This window comes from Mobula birostris, chromosome 10 (genome assembly GCF_030028105.1).
Source record: "Mobula birostris isolate sMobBir1 chromosome 10, sMobBir1.hap1, whole genome shotgun sequence".
Lineage (NCBI taxonomy): Eukaryota > Metazoa > Chordata > Chondrichthyes > Myliobatiformes > Myliobatidae > Mobula > Mobula birostris.
Window position 1 is genome coordinate 54542484 of NC_092379.1, and position 20923 is coordinate 54563406.

Consider the following 20923-nt stretch of genomic DNA (forward strand, 5'->3'; position numbering starts at 1 on the left):
GTGCCTGTCACTGAAACCTCGGTCAAAATTAATACCTGTACCCGGATGGAAGCCCAAGAAGAGCTCTTTAATTTTAAGTTGTTGGGAGGAAAGTACAGGGTGGCTGTCAAAGGCCAGTATCCCAGCACAGAGAGTGATGAGTGCACATGGTGGTGGCATAGCCAGACACACCAAGAACACATGAGAAGCTCCTACATAGGCACATCCATTTAGAAACAAGATGAGGAGGAATTTCTTCAACCAGAGGATAGTGAATCTGTGGAATTCATTGCTACAGACAGCTGTGGAGGCCAAGTCATTGGGTATAGTTAAAACAGAGGTTGATAGGTTCTTGATTAGTCAGGTCATCAAAGGTTATGTAGATAACGCAAGAGGCTGAGAGGGTTAATAAAGCAGCCATGATGGAATGGTGAATCAGCCTCGATAGGCTGAATTGCCTAATTGTTCCCATGTCTTATGGGAAAATTGGACAACTGGTGCCATCTACTGAGATTACAGGGGACTACAGTGCAGTTACTCAGGAAATGTGATCTAGTCATGCATGGGCAGAGCAGACCCTGGTCTGATCCCAGTGGTTCACGCATGCTCCAAAACAGCCACATGTCTCACTCAATCCCTCTGTCACTCTCCCTTGCACTCCCTCAGTTCTCACCACCTCTCACTCCCCAGTGACATCTTCTCACTGGAGTAGTACTCGCTGTTTACTTGGGGAGAGGGTTCCCTGTCAGCTGGGTAGAGCTCTGATCTTTTGGAGAAGGGGGTTCAAGCCCCCTGTGATTGGTGTTTACTCCCATTCTGACTGGGGTTCACTCTTGCATCAGTAGAAATCCTGCTCAGTAGGGAAGTGGGCTACTCTTACCGGGTTAGCTTCTCTCTGGGGAAGACAGACCACTCTTACTGGGTCAGAGGGTCAATGCACCAAGCCTGACACTCAGTGGGAACATGGGAGGGGAGGAGGTGCAGCTCACCTTGAGTGCGCTAGGGACATAATTCTCACCAGGGTATGCACAGCATCACCATCACACAACGTTTACAGGAAAAAATATAAATTACGCAAAATTGTAGAAGAAAGAATACAAGTAGAACAAAAAAGTTCTTTATAGTACAGAGGTTATAGAGTTGCTTTCCCGAAATAGTGATCAGGCTTGTGCACTTTAGTTCAAGATCCCATTGGTTGAAGGGAAGTAGCTGGTTTTGAACCTGGTGGTACAGGATTTCAAGTTTCTGTACCTGCTGCCTGATGGGAACTGCGAGGAGATGACATGGCTCAGATGTGGGGATCTTTGATGATAGATGTCGCCTTCTTGAAGCAGTGCCTACTGACGGTGGGGAGGGATGAGCCCTTGATTCACTGGGCAGCATCCACTATTCTCTGCAGCTTCTTCCATCCACCCCTAAGTTCAGCTTCATCACTCAGTGAGATTACAGGAGCCTGATTGTAAGTTCCACTCCACATCTGTTGAGAATAATAATTAAGATCAATATGGATCAGCATAATTGATGATTGAAGGTCAGTATGGACTCAGAGTGCTGAAGGCCTGGATCTTTTTATGACTACTTCCATCTGTCCCCAGTGCCCTTTCACCCATTTTCTCATCAGGAACTTATCACATCTGCCTTTACAACATTCAGAAATGTTACTTCTGCCCATTGAGGAAGTGACCCATGCACTCATGACCAGTGCAAAACAAATAACTGATATTTATACTAAATGAGGGATCCCATATTTTTAAACAGTGACCCCTTTTTCCCCCCAAAGAGGAAACATTCTCTCTACATCCACTATTTCAGAGACCCTCCAGGTTCTTCTACGTTTCAAAGGAAGTAAATTAGCTTTTAATGGGGTCGAGTTCACCTATTGAGACAGAATGGTGTATGTACTTTGTTAATAAATTTGCTTTGAACTTAAATGGTTAACACCTTCTCTGGGATAAGGTGTTAACCATTTAAGTTCAAAGCAAATTTATTAACAAAGTACATACACCATATATTCATTTTCTTGCGGGCATTCACAGTAGAACAAAGAAATACAATTGAATCAATAAAAAACGACGCACAAAGACTGATAAACAACCAACATGCAAAAGTAGATAAAAAAACTAATAATAAATAAAGACAGAGATCAATAGATAAATCAATCAATCGATCTTAGAGTGTGAGTTGTAGAGTCCTTGAAAGGGTTCCATAGGTTGTGGAATCAGTCAGTGTTAAGGCAAGTGAAGTTTTCCTTAACAAGAGAAAATCTGCAGATGCCAGAAATCCAAGAAACACACACAAAATGCTGGAGGAACTCAGCAGCCAGGCAGCAAGAGTAAACAGTTGATGTTTCGGGCTGAGGCCCTTCAGCAGGACTCAAGGGTCCTTTTGAAGGGTCTCAGCCTGAATCGTCAATTGTACTTTTTTTCATAAATGCTGCCCGGCCTGCTGAGTTCCTCCAGCATTTTGTGTGCATTATGAAGTTTGCTGATTGAAAGATAATAACCGTTTCTGAACCTGGTGGTGTGGGTCCTGAGGTTCCTGTATCTCCTTCCTGAAGCCATCAGTGAGAAGACAGCATGGCCTGGGTGGTAGGAGTCTTTGATGCTGGATGCTGCTTTCTTGTGGCAGTGCTCTTTGTAAATGTGCTCAGTACATCAGGGGTGCACCCTTTCATTTCAGTTCCAGGAGAACACACATGGTTGCATCGTATTCAAAATGTGGCTGGGCAAACTGATTCAGTTTTTACCTCCACATCCAGGCGTAACCTAGTTAATATTTTCATACAACAACGCAGTATCAGTGCAGTTAGTTATGGCCAGACTAAGTCTGGTTAGGCACTGGACAGGCTAACCATCGAACCTGAGTCTTTCCTGCATTTTGTATCCAAGAAATCCAAGAGAATTGGAATTGGTTTATTATTGTCACATATACTGAGATACAGTGAAAAGCTTATCTCCCCTACTATTCATACAGATCAGATGATTACACCAGAGCATTGAGGTAGAACAAGGGAAAACAATAACAGGGAGGGCAGCCTGAGAAGCTCTGGAACACAAAAGCTGGAAATCCAGAGTAACACACACAAAATGCTGGAGGAACTCAGCAGGTCAAGCAACATCGATGTAAAGGAATAAAGAGTTGCTGTTTTGGGCCAAGTCCTGACGAAGAGTCTCAGCCTGAAACACCAATTGCTGATTCATTTCCATAGGTGCTGCCTGACCAGCTGAGTTCCTCCAGCATTTTGCTTGTGTTACTGTAAGAAGTTCTAGAACATGTTAGCAGTAATAGTAGGTGAATATCAGGTCTCAGGATAGACTTTAGCAAAGGCATCAAGAAGATCACTGGGGTCCTGAAGGAGATTTTTAAGTCTGCACCGGTCACAGATGAGGTGTCAGGTGACTGAAGATACAGAGCAACAGAGTTAAAACCTCAGCTAACTAAAGGCCTGTAAATCTAATAAAACACTCTGGTTTCCTTGGCTGCATAAGTCCAGGGAAGACACTCTTTTTTTAACAAAATATCTTTATTACCAATTCAGTGCTATATATACAAAACAGTGACTAACACAATTACTTCACTACAAATAGACAATACAGATTAAATCAAAATGTTTCCATCTCTATCAATGATGGCACTAACCCCCCCGTGGAGCCCAACGGTCCCGGAACACCTCTAAGGTCGCCGTGGACTGCGCATGTTCCTTCTCAATGTTTACCCGGGCACGAACATTCCCCCTAAACATTGCTAGGCAGTCTGCCCAGGCAGATCCTCCTGCCACCTGTTTCCAAGACCCACGGATGGCTGTTTTCGCCAGCCCTAGGAGCAAGTTGATAAGGACATCCTCATCCCTCCATGCCCCCCTCCTTACTGGATGACCTTATATAAATAGGGTGGGGCTAAAATGCAACCAGAATGCAAGGAGCAGCCCACACAGATACGCAAAAAGGGACTGCAACCTCACACACTCCATGTACGTGTGGTATATGGTCTCCCCCAGCCCGCAGAAGTGACATGCGGCTCGGAGGTCCGTGTACAGACTGAAGAATGTATTGCAAGGCACTGCTCTATTCAGCAGCCTCCACTCCAGATCCCCAAGATGCATGGGAAAACCTCCCTCATAAAGGGACTTCCATTGGGGATCCCCCTCACTTCCAGGTGGAAAGACCGACTGCCATGGCGTGTTGGGGACAGTGGACAAGGGCTAGGAAGTGCAGGGTGTGGAGCAGCAGCCCATGGAGGTACCTCCTACTTGCATCCCTGAATGGGAAAGTGGGTGTCGAGGAGAGACGGTTCAAGTTGCTCCCCTGTTACAAATTAATGCCACGAAATAACTGACAGTACATTGCATACGATTAAAGGAATTATATTTCTGAGTCTCAACTAAAGGGTTAGTAAAGAATAACGAAAAGAAAAGGGCCCATTCTAAGTAAGCAGTCAAATGTGTGCACAAGTTGGAGCTCACCTTGAACTTCTCTGACTCGCAGGCTGGGCCCTCGGTCAACGTGAAAGCACACACCACCTTCCGAACATCACTCGCAATCCATCTCAAACAAATGAGTCTCCCACCCATCGTATGCTGTGACCAGTTCTCCCCAGCGTCTTCTCTCTTCATCTCCCCCCGAACAAAAGCCCCAAGCCCAACCTTAGTGTCCCTCACCAGAGAAACCTCCCCTTGATCCAACCATCCTAATTGGATGGCAGACATTTCTCCTCATCTCTTATCTTCAATAATAACACAAACATAAGCAGCTCGCACAAAATATGATAAAATGAAATACATACAGCGTAACGGTAAAAATATGAATCAGGGCATTACACTCTGCCCCCACCGAAATAGTCTGTCCTCATGACCTTGAAATAATTTGTCACCTCATCTTAATACCGCTGCTTTCAAAAGAATTTCATGGTCAGCACCTCCAATCCATTTGTGAAGGGTAGTGACATATCTCATTAGGGGGATAGCCATAGCACTCTGTTCCCCCGGTGCTACATAGGCCAGCCTATCTGGGGATCCCCTGGCTCTTTGAGACCTCCTTATCCCATCATCTACTTCTTCATTTTCAGACACTCCTTGGGTTACTCCTGGTCTGCATGGTGAGGCCTCTCCCAGTCTATTACTCGTGACTTCCGGCAAATCAGGTCCCTCTGCCACTGGGCTGAGCTCAGCTTCATTCCCAGTTACTTTAGAGCCCAGCCCCGCCTTCGTGGTCCAGCTGCAAACCGGCCTGTCCACAGATAGTCCCCCTGATTTCACCTGCCTCAGTGTGAGAAGGGTTGGGAATCTCTTCCTCAATTAGTGGGGAGTTAGCAAAAGGCAGCATATACCACACCCCCATTTCCTCATCCTCCGAGTCCGTATCCCATTCAAAGGCGGGAGCCGATCTAATCTCTCCTGCCGCTGGTCCTTCAGTCACCCCGCATCACCGCAGAGTCCTCTTACTAGGTGTAGGGTCCAGGTCAGGCTCTGGGTCAACATGCTCCTCTTGTCCAGAGAGAGAAGGTGGTTCCAATGGAGAATCTTGACAGGCCCATTCCCATCTTCTGATTTCACCCAGAAAACTGGTACGTTTGACTTCTGACTCCCCACTACATGGGGCGTAGCCACCCAGCAGTTAGCCAACTTATGCCTCCCAGGTAGTCCCAAATTCTTTTTGAGGACTTGGTCTCCCAGCCTTAGTTGGGAGAACCTCACCTTTTGATCAAACCTCCTCTTATTTCCTTGATTCTGCTTGGCAGCCATGACCTCAGCTAATTCATAAGCCTTTTTCAGCTCCCTTCTCATATCAGTCACATACTTCACGTAAGTCTTCAGTGGTAGGTCTTCCTCGCCAGTCCCAAAACAAAGGTCGATGGGCAACCTCGCCTCGCGCCCAAACATCAGATAATATGGCGAGTACCTGGTAGCTTCATTTCGTGTACAGATGTCCAATATATTGACTCCACTTGTTCTTTTTGCTGATCTCCAAGGTCTGATTAAACTTCTCGGGCTGGGGATCACCCTGCGTGTGATAAGGAGTAGTCCCCGACTTCTCGTCTCCGAGCATGCCCAGTAACTCATGTATGAGCCTACTCTCGAAATCCTGACCCTGATCCGCCTGGGGAAGCCATAATAAATGAAATACTTCTCCCATAACACTTTGGCCATCGTGGACGCCCTCTGATCCTTGGTAGGGAAAGCTTGCGCATATCTGGTGTTATCCGTGATGACTAAGACATTCACCATGTTGCAGGCATCTGCCTTTATTGACGGGAAATACATACACACCAGGTCAAGGGGCCCAGCACTCTGTAAGTGGGATAATGGAGCGGCCCTCGTAGGCAGCATCTTCCTCTGTATGCATCGAATGCACAAAATTACAGTGTTCTTCAACCTCGGGCTTCATTTGGGGCCAGTAGAACCGATCTTTGAGCAATCCATAGATCTTGACCCCAAATGGCCAGAATCATCATGAAGTGACTTCAACACAATCCTCCGAAACTTCTCAGGCAGAACCAGCTGAGAATGCCAAGGCCGGTCTGGAAGCGATGTGACCCAGTATAGGATCTGGTTCCTCAATTCCAATCTGGCCATTCTCTTGGTAATGGAGGCACCGCAGCATGTTTCGTCTCCTCCACTTGGGCCACGTGTCCCTTTTCAACCGCTGCCTAAACGGGTCATCTCGCTGAGCAGCTGCCACTTCCCCAGGACTCAATTCCAGGAACTGGTTTGTCTTCAGAGTAGTGTGGTTACAGTAAACTTGCGGAATGGCGTCATCAGAAGCTTCCAATTGATCTACCTGATCCTGTCCTTGCTTTCACCGTGATGGCAAACTGGCACATGGCTTTCACTCCCGGGGCAGGAACGCTCTCCCACTCTTCATCCCTGTCCAGCCCTCCATGCGCACTTAATTGATTCACCTCAGCCATTTGAATGGCACCTCTACACCGCAAGCAATTTAGCTGCCTCTCCAGCCGAAAAATGTAGGTAGAAAACTTCTTCCCCTTGTCCTGAAACATGTTCTTAAACCCTGTCATAAGCTCCATTGGGCTTCCCGTTGCACCCTAGCGCTTGTATGAAGCCTGACTAAGTAGCAAAGGGGTTCTGTGTCTTTACAGCTCTCACTACGTCAGCAGTCGACTGCTTCAAACTTTCAACCAATCGCTGTCTTCTTACGTCATCAGATCACTGCCACTCATCCAGCAACTGAGAAGTCTGCTCCGCCCAAGTCTCCTACTCCTCTTCCCCCTCGGCAGGGTGTGGGGTGGGCTTCACCCCAGAGAACACTCTCAGCTTTCGATAGCTAAGGACCCTCTGCCTGGGCACTGGGCCATTTATTCAGCTGATACCAACTCACAAGTCTCACTCTTCACTGGGACACTCATTGGACATTTCAAATCAGGCCACTCCTTCCCCTCACTCCGCAGAAACAAGAGCAACCTGTCTTTGAAGTCTCCAAACCCAGCTACTGGAGACTCAACTTGCGATACAGCCCGCTCCGCTACACTCTCCTCCTCCCCGGAAAGTATGGACAGTCCATGCCCCGCCTCCCGGGGCCCCAATACCAGGCAGTTCCACTGCTGTTACGTTAGTGCTAGTCTGAACTAAAACAAAGTCTGGACCCGTCATTTTATCAAACCTCCGCACCACAATCATAACTGCTCCTACAGCTTTAAGTGTACTTAAAGTTCAAAATGGCAAGTCATCAGCAATATAAATATCTACCCCAATCAATACACACGCATTTGTTACCAGTAACTCCGTGGATTCACACCACCACTCAACTCTGGCAGCATCCGTAATCACGTAACATAATCACTTTACCAAACAATAGTTAACACAGACTTAAACACACAACCCACTGGATCAATGCTCAGGGCAATCAAACAGCATCCAACAAAATTGATCCTGGACGAGCCCCCACAATGAAACCCCTGGTTTCCTTGGCTGTGTAGGTGTTGGGAAGACATTCTCCGGCCCCACCAAACTCGTAAAATTGATGAACTCTCCCAACCCAACCCCTGGTTTGTGTGAATGCTGTGTAATTTGCTACCCTGTTACAAATTAGTGCCATGAAATAACTGACAGTACATTGCATGCGATTAAAAGAATTAAATTTATAAAGGGTTAGTAAAGAATAACAAAAAGAAAAGGGTCCATTCTAAGTTACACGCCACCTTCCGAACGTCGCTCACAATCCATCTCAAACAGACAAATCTCCCACTGGATCATATGCTATGACCAGTTCTCCCCAGTGTCTTCTCTATTCACCTCCTACCGAAAAAAATACACACGACCATCCTTATTGTCCCTCACCAAAGAAAACCTCCCACGAATTGGATGGCACACATTCCACATCATCCCTTATCTTCAATAGTAACCCAAACAAGCTGAAATGGAACAAGCTCAAAACAAGCAACACACATCACAGTTGCTGGTGAACGCAGCAGGCCAGGCAGCATCTATAGGAAGAGGTACAGTCAACGTTTCAGGCCGAGACCCGATGTGTGTTGCTTGAATTTCCAGCATCTGCAGAATTCCTGTTGTTTGCAAGCTCAAAACAAGCAGCTCTTACAGAACTGCCAAAATAAAATACTGTACATAGAGCATAACGGTAAAAATATGCACCAGGGCAATACACTCTTCCCCCCCACCCCACCACAAATACTCATGTCCTCATCACTTTGTAACACCACTTTCAAAGGAATTTCGTGATGTCAGCATCTCCAATCCATTTGCAAGGAGTAGTGACATATCTCACTAAGGGGATAGCCGTAGCACTCCGTTCTCCCAGTGCTACATAGGCCAGCCTATCTGGAGGTCTCTTGATTCTTATCCCATAATCTACTTCTTCAGTTTTAGACATTCATTGGGATATTTCTGGTCTACATGGCGAGGCCTCCCCCGTCTATCACTCGTGCCCTCCTGCAACTTGGATCTCTCTGCCACTTGGCTGAGCTCAGCTTCACCCCCTTCGCAGTCCAGCTGCAAGCCTGCCTGAGCACTGCGAATTCCCCTGCCACCCATTTCACCTGCCTGAGTGTGAGAAAGGTTGGGAATCTCTTCCTCAATTACCGGGGGTTAGTGAAAGGCAACATATACCACGCCCCCATTTCCTCATCCTTCGAGTCCGTATCCCATTCAGGGGCGGGAGCCAGTCTAATCTCTCCTGCCGCTGGTCCTTCAGTCACCCCGCATCACCGCAGAGTCCTCTTACTAGGTGTAGGGTCCAGGTCAGGCTCTGGGTCAACATGCTCCTCTTGTCCAGAGGGAGAAGGTGGTTCCAATGGAGAATCCTGACAGGCCCATTCCCATCTTCTGATTTCACCCAGAAAACTGGTACATTTGACATCTGACTCCCCACTACATGGGGTGTAGCTGCCCAGCGATCAGCCAACTTATGCTTCCCAGGTAGTCCCAAATTCCTTATGAGAACTCGGTCTCTGGCATGAGTAGGGAGAACCTAACCTTTTGATCAAACCTCCTCTTATTTCCTTGATTCTGCTTGGCAGCCGCGGCCTCAGCTAATTTATAAGTTAGGTTGAACAAGTTAGGTCTTTATTCTTTGGAGCATAGAAGATTGAGAGGGGGACTTGATAGAGGTATTTAAAATTATGAGGGGGATAGATAGAGTTGACGTGGATAGGCTTTTTCCATTGAGAGTGGGGGAGATTCAAACAAGAGGACATGAGTTGAGAGCTAAAGGGCAAAAGTTTAGGGGTAAAACGAGGGGGAACTTCTTTACTCAGAGAGTGGTAGCTGTGTGGAACGAGTTTCCAGCAGAAGTGGTTGAGGCAGGTTCAATATTGTCGTTTAAAGTTAAATTGGATAGATATATGGACAGGAAAGGAATGGAGGGTTATGGGCTGAGTGCAGGTCGGTGGGACTAGGTGAGAGTAAGAGTTCGGCACAGACTAGAAGGGCCAAGATGGCCTGTTTCTGTGCTGTAATTGCTATATGGTTATATGGTTATATGGTTATAAGCCTTTTTCAGCTCCCTTGTCATATCAGACACATACTTCAAATAAGTCTTCTCTTTATCAGCCTCACTCATGGGTGCCTGGTAATACTCACTCCTCAAGTCCAGCACACTGAACCATGTCCCACCACTCAGGCATGCCAGCACATCCTCAACTCTCAGGACTGCATACCAGTCAGGGACTGTATGCCCATTCAGAGCCTGATAGTCCACACATGTCCATACCTTCCCATTCTTCTTCCTGGCCACTGCTATTGGAGATGCGTAAGGGCTTCTGGACTCAGTGATGATTCCAGCTTCCTACAACTTCCGCAGATGCTGCCAAATGTTCTCCACCTCTGCAGGTGCCAGTCGCCGCAACCTTTCTCCGAATGGGGTGTCTTCGGTCACCCGGGTGGTGTGGTGAGTGCTCTTGGAACAACCCACATCAAACTCATCAGTAGAAAAAATACCTTCCAGCTTCAACATTTCCTCTTATCAACCCACAGGAACTGGGGGGTCGCCAAAGTTGAATGACTCGGCAGTCAACTTCTCTCTTCCCTGGCTTGTCTCACAGGATACTAGACATTACCATCACTGCGAAGAGGTGCACCATTGGCATCTCCCGCCTGAGGGTGACCTCCCTCATTGTAGTGTTCCTGACAATCACTGCCATCCTATTCACCTGTACAACCGAGGGAGGGCTTCTGCAGTTTGGGCCTCATCAGTACCCCAGCAGGCATGCCCGACTCCTCCTCATGGTCTTTCGGAGCATCCACCAATAGGGCCTCACCCTCAGGCATTCCGGGAAATTTGGGGTTTCCCATCACCCTCGCTGCTTCCCCAGGCCAAAACACAACTGGTTTTGACTGGGTGAACCACACAGTCCCTCACTTATGCTCATCATCCAGCCCAGTGCAGCCACACACTTCCTCAAAGGCAGCTCGGAACACAGGGTGACTGGACAATGTTTTCAGAAAGCTTGCTCCAACTTTCTCCTTGCTCTGCAGAAATGAGAGAATGCTGTCTTTGAAGTCTCCACCCCCAGCTACAGGAAACTTGTCCTCCCATTCAGCACGCTCGCCTTCACTCCTCTCCTCCCGGAAAGTATGCACAGGAGAAAGCCTCTTTTAATTCGACCATCCTAATTGGATGGCACACATTTCTCCTCATCTGTTATCTTCAACAATAACCCAAACAAGCAGCTCTCACAGAACAGCAGAAAATGAAATACATACAGCATAACAGAAAAACATATGAACCAGGGCATTACACTAATGTCAGGGTTAGGAAATTTCTTGGACAGAATTCTGAAGAACAGGATTAATCAATACTTGGCAAGATGGACTAATCAGTGATAGTCAGTATTGCTTCCTTTTTTGGCCAACTGAATCTTTCCAAGCAGTAACATACTGTAATACATTGATGATGTCAATACAACTGACGTAGTTGACCTTCAGTAAGGTCAATAACAAGGTCCCAAGTGGAAAGCTACGGGTGTTTCCCTTGTACCATTCCAAGCATTGATCTGTCTGGATGGCATGCCAAATCAGGTCTTAGTACATGTGGCACTGAATGACATGGCAACATAGCACCATAATGCTTTACAATGACAACAAGGGGTTCAAGGGAATTCTTGTTGTTACCACATGGGTCCTCCATGCATGCTCCAGTTTCCTCCCACATTCCAAAGACATAGTTAGGGTTAGTGTGTCATGGACATTCTATGTTGGTGCCAGAAGCATGGTGACACTTGTGGGCTGCCCCCAGCACAATCGTTAGACTGTGTCTTTGGGATGTGGGAGAAAACCAAAGCACCCAGAGCAAACCCACGTGGTCGTGATGGAGTTGAACACTGGTTGCTGGTGCTGTAACAGCATTATGTTAACAGCTGCGTTACTTTACTGAACCTGTCACAATCAAAACAACATGTCACATACAGTGAAAAACTTATCTTCCATGTCAACACAAGAGATTCTGCAGTTGCTGGAAACTTTGAGCAACACACACTAACATCCACTGTCCCCTCCTATTAGATTCCTTCTTAAACCCTTTAGCTCTTCCCCTATCCTCTCTCAGTTTCTTACTTCATCCTGTTTCCCCATCCATCAGGCTTCACCTATCACTTTCTAGATTGTCCTCCTCCCCCTCCCCCCACATTTTTACTCTGGCCTATTCCGCCTTCTTTTCCAGTCCAGAAGAAGGGTCTTGGCCCGAAATGCTGACTGTTTATTCATTTCCATAGATGCTGCCTGACCTGCTGAGTTCCACCAACATTTTGTGTGCGTTGCACGGGACCAATCCAAGCGAGGGTAGGGACGCAGCTTGCTAGAAGTCAGGTGATACTGGACAGAAGACAGTGATATAGATTGACAGACTGGTCTTACATGTAGTGTGACAGAAACCCAACAGTCAAAGCAAGCATCTGAGGACTTGAGTTCAAATCTCACCATGGCAACGAGGGAACTCAAATTTCACTAATTAAACTAATTAAACAATACATCAGTCATGGTGACAGATTCTGCAAAAGAATCTCAATTAATTCACTAATATCCTTCAGGAAACTATCCCCACTGTCCTTCAGTGTACATGTGACTCCAGCCCCAGTAATTGGTCGACCCCTGAGTGCACAATGTGGGGTCAGAGCAATGGTGAACGGGCTTTTTGTTTAATTATTTACTTAGTGATACAGTGCAGAGTGGGTCCTTCCGCCCTTCGATCCTCGCCATCCCAGTAACCCCTGACAAACCCAATTAACCCTAACCTAACCACAGCACAATTTACAATCATCAATTAACCTACCCAGTATCTCTTTGGACTGCGGTGGGGTTGGGGGAGGGGGAACCAGAGGATTCAGAGAAAACCCACACATTCCACGGGGAGGATGTACAGACTCCTTACAGAATGGCACCGGAATTGAACTGGAAATTCCAGAGTACCCGAGCTGTAATAGACTCAGGCCTTTTACTGTTCATCTTGCTGAAAGAGTAAACATCAAAAAAAATTATATAAACAATTTACTTTGAATCTTTGAACTTTCAGTGTGTTACTCTAGATTTCCAGCTTCTGCAGACACTGTAATTTTTTTGAATTTCAGTATTGCTGCTGTGTAATGTTAGAAACACGAGTGCAAAGCCAGTCCCCACAAGTACAATGTCACCATGATAATTCTACTATTGTTGTGCTATTGGTTAACGGCTAAATAACGACTCTGACATAAGGGAGAGCTCCCTGCCCCTCTACAGTGTCAGAACTTATTTTACACCTACCAAATAGAGCTGATAGCCTTTGATGTAATGTTGTATCCAAAAATAGCACTCCTGTGAGGGCAGCACCCTCTCAGAACTGGCCCTTGAGCACCAGCCTGGAAATTTGTGCTCTCATCTCTCCTACAGATCAGCTATCACAGAGGTGAGAACTCTGCTCACTGAAGGAATCTATTGGGCACATCTACAAAGAGCACTGTCACAGGAAAGCAGCATCCATCATCTCACCACCCAGATGAAGCTCTATCAGGAAGAAGGTACAGGAGTCTCAGGAGTCTCAGGACCCACAACACCAGGTTCACAAACAGATATTACCCCTCAGCCATCAGGCTCTTGAACCAGAGGAATAACTTCACTCAACTTCACTCACCCCATCACTGAACCTTTCCCATAACCTCTGGACTCACTTTCAAAGACTCTTCATCCCATGCTCTCGATATTTATTGCTTGTTTATTTATAATTTTTTTTTCTTTCACAGTTTGTTTTCTTTTGCACATTGGTTGTTTATCCACCCAGTTCAGTGAGGTCTTTCTACTATTCTTTGTATTAGCGGGCACTAGCACAGATAGAAGATTGGCTATTGGCCTGGAGGAAAAGAGTGCGAATAGCGAGAGCCTTTTCTGGTTGGTTGCTGGTGACTACTGGTGTGTCACAGGGGTCAGTGTTGGGACCAATTCTCTTCATGCTATATGTCAATGATTTGGATGAAGGAATTGATAACTTTGTGGCCATGTTTGTGGATGATATGATGCTACACAGACAGAGGGACAGGTAGTGTTGAGGAAGCAGTATGTCTGTAGAAGGATTTTGACAAACTGGGGGAATGGGTAAAGAAGTTTCAGATGGAATATAGTATAGGGAAGTGCATAGTCATACACTTTGACAGAAGGAATAAAGGTGTGGACTATGTTCTAAATGGGGGATAAATGCAAAAATCAGATGTGCCAAAGGACTTGGGAGTCCTTGTGCAGGATTCCCTAAAGGTTAACTTGCAGGTTGAGTCAGTGTTAAGAAAGGCAAATATGGTCAGCATTAATTTTGAAGGGAGTATTACAAGCAAAATGTAATCCTGAGGCTTTATAAGGTACTGGTCAGACCACATGGGCTCTTTATCTAAGAAAGGATGTGCTGGCATTGGAGAAGAGTCCAGAGGAGGTTCACAAGGATGATCTCAGGAATAAAAGGATTTACATATGAGGAACGTTTGATGGCTCTGGGCCTGTACTCACTGGATGAGGGTGGATTTAACTGAAACCCATCTAATGATGAAAGACCTAGATGGAGTGAATGTGGAGAGGATGTTTCCTCTGGTAGGGGAGTCTAGGACAAGAGAGCACAGCCTCGGAACTGAGGGACATCCATTTAGAACAGAAATGAGGAAATACTTCTTTACCAGAGGGTGGTGAAACAGTGGAGTTAATTGCCACAGGTGGCCGTGCAGGCCAAGTCATTGGATATATTTAAGGTGGAGATTGATAGGTTCTTGATTAATAAGGGTGTCTAAGGTTAAGGGGAGAAGACAGGAGAACGGGGTTGAAAGGGATAATAAATCAGCCATGATGGAATAGCAGAGCAGACTCAATGGGCCAAATGGCCTAATTCTCCTCTTATGGTCTTTCATTGATTCTCTTGTGTTTCTTGTGCTTACTGAAAGAAACTGAATCTCAGGGTTGTATATGTGGCATGTACCACATGCACTTCTGGAATAAATCTACTTCGAACTTCAAAAGGGCCTCTTGAGTTAGGAAGTTTTACTTGCATTTGTGTAGCACCATTCACAACCTGAGGATGTCCCAAAGTGCTTCCGAGCCAATGTAGTATTTGAAGCAGAATCACAGTCACACAACAGCTGTGTCTGGCCAGGGAATCTATTTTTGGTGTGAATGATGAACAGTATAATCATGGGACATTTCTCCAGCTCTTCTATAAGATAGTCCAGGGGAATTGTATTCATGTTCATGTGTATGTCTGTGTGTGTGTCTATGTGTCTGTGTTTCTGTGTGTCTGTATATATATGTGTATGTGTTTGTCTGTGTGTATGCGTCTGTCTGTGTGTCTGTGTGTATGTGTGCGTGTCTGTGTGTGTGTATGTGTGTATCTGTATGTGTGGTGTGTGTTTCACACGTTGGGTGTTTGACCGTCTTTGTTGTGTGTGATTTTTAATGTATTTCTTTGTTTTGTGTCTGCCTGCAAGAAGAGGAATTTCAAGGTTGTATTTGATATATGTACTTTGACAAAAATGTATTTGAAACTTTGTTGGAGCTCTCTCTCTCTCCCCCCCCCTCTCCCTCTCCCCCTCTCTCCCTCCCTCTCCCCCTCTCTCCCTCTCTCTCTCTCTTCTCTCTCTCTTCCCCCCCTCACTCCCTCTGTGTGTGTGTGTGTGTGTGTGTGTGTGTGTGTGTGTGTGTGTGTGTGTGTGTGTGTGCGCGCGCGCGCGCAGCTTGTTGTGATTACCCAGGTGCCAGCATCAGATTGTGTGTGGACCCACATGGCTGAACAATAAACAAGGAATGGATTGCTGCCTCTGAGGCACAGTCACACAAAGCAGCAGGAAGTCCAGCCAGTCAGCATCGCTGATAATGAGATACATAGGCAGGGCCAGGTTTGAGCCTTTTCAGTGTGTGACTGAGGCCTCTTAGAAAGAGGTGACATAGGGTTGGAACATGTACAATTCTTGTGGGTAGAGTTAAGAAACTGCAAGGATAAAAAATGCTCCCGATGGGAATTATATACAAGCCTCCGAATCATGGCCAAGATATGGGCTACAAATTACAATGGGAGATTGAAAAGGCATGTAGAAAGGACAATGTTACCATAATCATGGGGGATTTTAATATGTAGGTCGATTGGGAAAATAAGGTTAGTGCTAGATCCCAAGAGAGGGAATTTATAGAAAGCCTACAAAATGGCCTTTTAGAGCAGCTTGTGGTTGAGACCACTAAGAGATCAGCTATTCTGGATTGGGTGTTGTGTAATGAACTGGATTTGATTAGGGCACTTAAGGGAAAGGAATACTAAGGAGGCAGTGAGAATTCACCCTGCAATTTGAGAGGGAGAAGCTAAAGTCAGATGTATCAGTATTACAGTGGAGTAAAGGGAATTACAGAGGCTTGAGAGAGGAGCTGGCTCAAATTGATTGGAAGGAGAATCCAACAGAAATGGCTGAAGATTCTGGGAGAAATTCAGAAGCCACAGGATAAATATATCCTTAAGAAGAAGATGTATGCTAAAGGCAGGATGATGCAACCGTGGCTGACGAGGGAAGTCAAAGCCAACATAAAAGCCAAAGAGAGGGCATATAACACCATCTGCCCTGCTCTGCTGGGGGAGAAGCTGACAGCGATGCAGGTGGATGCTTCCCTGGTATCATGGATTCTTGATTACCTGACTGGCAGACCACAGTACGTGTGCTTGCAACACTGTGTGTCCGACAGTGATCAGCAGCACTGGGGCTCCATAGGGGACTGTCTTGTCTCCCTTTCTCTTCACCATTTACACCTCGGACTTCAACTACTGCACAGAATCCTGTCATCTTCAGAAGTTTTCGGATGACTCTGCCATAGTTGGATGCATCAGCAAGGGAGATGAGGCTGAGTACAGGGCTACAGTAGGAAACTTTGTCACATGGTGTGAGCAGAATTATCTGCAGCTTAATGTGAAAAAGACTAAGGAGCTGGTGGTAGACCTGAGGAGAGCTAAGGTACCGGTGACCCCTGTTTCCATCCAGGGGATCAGTGTGGACATGGTGGAGGATTACAAATACCTGGGGATATGAATTGACAATAAACTGGACTGGTCAAAGAACACTGAGGCTGTCTACAAGAAGGGTCAGAGCCGTCTCTATTTCCTGAGGAGACTGAGGTCCTTTAACATCTGTCGGACGATGCTGAGGATGTTCTACGAGTCTGTGGTGGCCAGTGCTATTATATTTGCTGTTGTGTGCTGGGGCAGCAGGCTGAGGATGGCAGACACCAACAGAATCAACAAACTCATTCATAAGGCCAGTGATGTTGTGGGGATGGAACTGGACTCTCTCACAATGGTGTCTGAAAAGAGGATGCTGTCTAAGTTGCATGCCATCTTGGTCAATGTCTCCCATCCACCACATAATGTGCTGGGTATGACTATGATAAAGTATGACTATGACTATATAATAGAGCAAAATTAGTGGGAAGATGGAGGATTGGGAAGCTCTTAAAAATCGACAGAAGGCAACTAAAAAACCATAAATAGAGAAAAGATGACATATGAAGGTAAGCTAGCCAATTATATCACAGAGAATACCAGATGTTTCCTCAGTTATACAAAGAGTAAAGGTGAGGTTAGAGTAGCTGAAATATGAAGGTAAGCTAGCCAATAATATCACAGAGAATACCAAAAGTTTTCTCAGATATATAAAGAGTAAAGGAGAGGTTAGAGTGGTTGTTGAACTGCTGGAAAATGATTCTAGGGAGGTAGCAATGGGGGTACAAAGAAATAGAGGACGAACTAAGTAAGTATTTTGCATCAGTCTTCACTATGGAAGACACTAGCAGTGTGCTGGAAGCTCTAGAGTGACAGAGGGCAGAAGTAAGTGCAGTTGCTATTACTACAGAGAAGGTGCTTGGGAAGCTGAAAGGTCTGAAGGTAGATATGTCATCTGGCATACACCCCAGGCTTCTGAAAGAGGTGGCTGAAGAGTTTGTGGAGGTATTGGTAATAATCTTTCAAGAAGCACTAGATTCTGGCATAGTTCTGGAGGACTGAACAATTGCAAATATCACTCCACTTTTCAACAAGTCAGAGAGGCAGAATAAAAGAAATTATAGGCAGTTAGCCTGACCTCAGTATTTGGGAAGATGTTGAAGTCAGTTGTTAAGGATGAGGTCTCAGGGTACTTGGAGGCACATGATAAAATAGGTAAAAGTCTGCATGGTTTCCTTAAGGGATGGTGGAATTGATGGCTTTGTGACCAAGTTTTCAGATGATACGGAGATAGATGGAGGGGTAGGTAGTGTTGATGAAGCAGGGAGTCTGAAGAAGGACTTAGACAGATTGGGAAAACTTGCAAAGTGGCAGATGGAATATAGTGTAGGGATGTGTATGGTCATGCACTTTGATAGGAGGAATAAAGACATGAACTATTTTGTAAACAGTGAGGAAATCTAAAAATCTGAATGCAAAGGAACTTGGGAGTCCTTGTGCAGAATTCCCTAAAGGTTAACTTGCAGGTTGACTCACTGGTAAGGAAGGCAAATGCAATGTTAGCATTCATTTCAAGAGGACTAGAATATAAAAGCAAGGATGTGCTGACATTGGAGCGAGTTCAGAGGAGGTTCACGAGAACGATTCCTGGAATGAAAGGGTTATCATACAAGGAGCATTTGATGACTCTGGGCCTATACTCACTGGAGTTCAGAAGAATGACAGGGGATCTCATTGAAACCTATGGAATGTTGAAAGGCCCGGATAGAGTGGATGTGGGGGAGTCTAGGACCAGAGGGCACAGATAGAGTGGATGCAGAGAGGATGTTTCCTATAGTGGGGGAGTCTGAGACCTATTCAGAGCCTCAGAATAGAGGGATGTCCATTTAGAATGGAGATGAGGAAGAATTTCTTTAGCCAGAAGGTGACTTTTACCTAGGACAGAAATGGCTAATATTGGGGGAGGGTTTATAATTTTAAGGGAAAGTATAGGGAGAATGTCAGAGGTAGGATTTTTACAGAGAGTGGTAGGAGCAAGTAAAACTCTGCCAATGTGAAGGTACATCGGGGGCATTTACAAAACCCCTAGGTATGCACATGGGTGATAGAAAATGGAGGGCTATGTGGGAGGGGAGGGTTAGATTGATCTTAGAGTTGCTTGAAAGGTCAGCACAATATCGTGGGCCAAAGAGCCTGGACTGTGCTGTAATGTTCTGTGTTCTATGTTCTAATGTGTTCAAATACTCTGCTTCCATGAACACCAGAGACAGAAGTTTCCAAAGACTCACGAACCTCTAAGAGGAAATAAAACGTTGCTCCATTTCCTTTTGAACTTTATTTTTAATCGGCGACCTCCCGGTTCAAAGTTTCACCACAAGAGCGAACATCTCCACACCTAACCTGTCCTGATGCCTCAGGCAAGTTCATCAGATTTTTCACATCAACACGACGATTTAACATCTCATGTGAGAGATGGTACCTCTCACACTGTCGTGTCAATACACAAAAGCTTTTATTGACTTTAGTTAGAGATGCAGTCCTCCAGGGCCAACCAGCAATCTCAAGACAAATCACAATGAGCAATTAACCCACTAATAGGTTCGTGTCTGGACTGTGTGAGGAAACCCATGCAGTCACAGGGAGAATGTACAAACTGTGCTGAAATTGAACTCCAAACTCTGAAGCTCTGTAGTAGCATCAAACTAACCTCCACACTACTGTGGTGCCTTTCCATATCGCAACTATCATCAGACAGGAGGTACAGAAGTCCCACACCACCAGACTCACGAATGACTTCTTCCCTCAACCATTCACTTCTTGGACCCAATAGTGAAACCCCTAATCACTATAGTTTAGCAAAACTATTATCACTTTGAACTAAATCAGACTTTGTTTTTATTGTGTTCTTTGGTGTAAAACTGGGATATAATTTACAATTTTCTTGTGAAGGTTGTGTATTTGATGATATGTGCCTGTGATGTGGTTGGAAGTAAATATGTAACCTGTTGTGCATATGACAATAAACCTGACTTTGACTTTCTTATGACATAGAAGGGAGCCATTCTGTCCATCAAGTCCACACTAGCTCTCAGAACAAGCCCATTCCCTCACTTATTGCTGCCATCTCTTTATATTTTATTTATTTAGAGACGCAGCACAGTGACTATGAACCTGTATGTCTTTGGAATGTGGAAGCACCCGAAGGAAACCCACGCAGTCACATCGATGAAGTATAAACTCCTAACGGGCAGCGGCTGAATTGAACTCAGGCAGCGTAACGCAATGTGCTAACCACTACACTATTGTGCCACCTCATCTCCACCAACTTCATCCTGATTCTTCTACACCCCCCACCCCTGCCTACTCTACAGACTCCCTACAGTGGCTAATTATCCTTCTCATTTATCTTTGTGGGAGGAAAGCAGAACATACAGACTCCTGTTCAATCAGCACCCAAGATCAGGATCGAACCGGCAGCTGTGAGGAAGTGAGTCTCGCAAGCGTGATACTGTGTCCCAAAGTACCACTCTTCCTGAGGGAAAGCACCACAAGACCCTTCACCTTATTGGATGACCATAAGACACGGAAGCAGTGTTAGGTAATTCAACCCATCAAGTCTGCGCCACCATTTGATCATGCTGATTTATTTTCCCTCTCAACCCCATTCTTCTCCTTTCTCCCTTTTCTAATTAAGAACCTATTCACCTCAGCTTTGAATACCCAAAGACCTGGCCTCCACAGGAGTCTGTGCAATGAATTCCACAGATACACCACCCTCTGGTTAAAGAAATTCCTCCTCATTTCTGTTCTAAAGGGACACCCTTTTATTCTGAGGCTGTGCTCTCTGTCCAAGATTCCCCCACTAAAGGAAACATCTTCTCCATGTCCACTCTATCTAGGCCTTTCAATGTTTGGTAAGTTTCAACAAGATGCACCACTCTTTTTACTAAACTCCAATGAGTGCAGGCCCAGAGTCATCAAACAGTCCTCATACATTAACCCTTTTATTTTTGGAATCATTCTTGTAAACATCCTCTGTGCCCTCTCCAATGCAGCAC

The 20923-nt window shown here is 45.6% G+C and overlaps 1 protein-coding gene and 1 long non-coding RNA gene across 6 annotated transcripts in view; one reads left to right on the forward strand and one right to left on the reverse strand.

The window, feature by feature from the left end:
* fosb (FBJ murine osteosarcoma viral oncogene homolog B) overlaps window positions 1-20923 on the forward strand; it is a 138471-nt gene that overhangs the window by 21305 nt on the left and 96243 nt on the right. Inside the window, exon 5 of one of the 5 annotated variants that reach the window (XM_072270294.1) lies at window positions 20013-20452. The exons of 3 other annotated variants lie outside the window; for them this stretch is intronic. In XM_072270294.1, the coding sequence (XP_072126395.1) occupies window positions 20013-20123 (111 nt within the window). In that variant the 3' untranslated portion in view covers window positions 20124-20452. Of the gene's footprint in view, window positions 1-13309; window positions 14879-20012; window positions 20453-20923 lie in introns of those variants that run through there. One more of the 5 variants, XM_072270296.1, reaches the window with a different exon arrangement.
* LOC140204047 (uncharacterized) overlaps window positions 1-20923 on the reverse strand; it is a 29118-nt gene that overhangs the window by 5589 nt on the left and 2606 nt on the right. The window contains exon 2 of the long non-coding RNA XR_011887501.1: window positions 1231-1456. This is a non-coding gene — a long non-coding RNA (uncharacterized lncRNA). The remainder of the gene's footprint in view (window positions 1-1230; window positions 1457-20923) is intronic.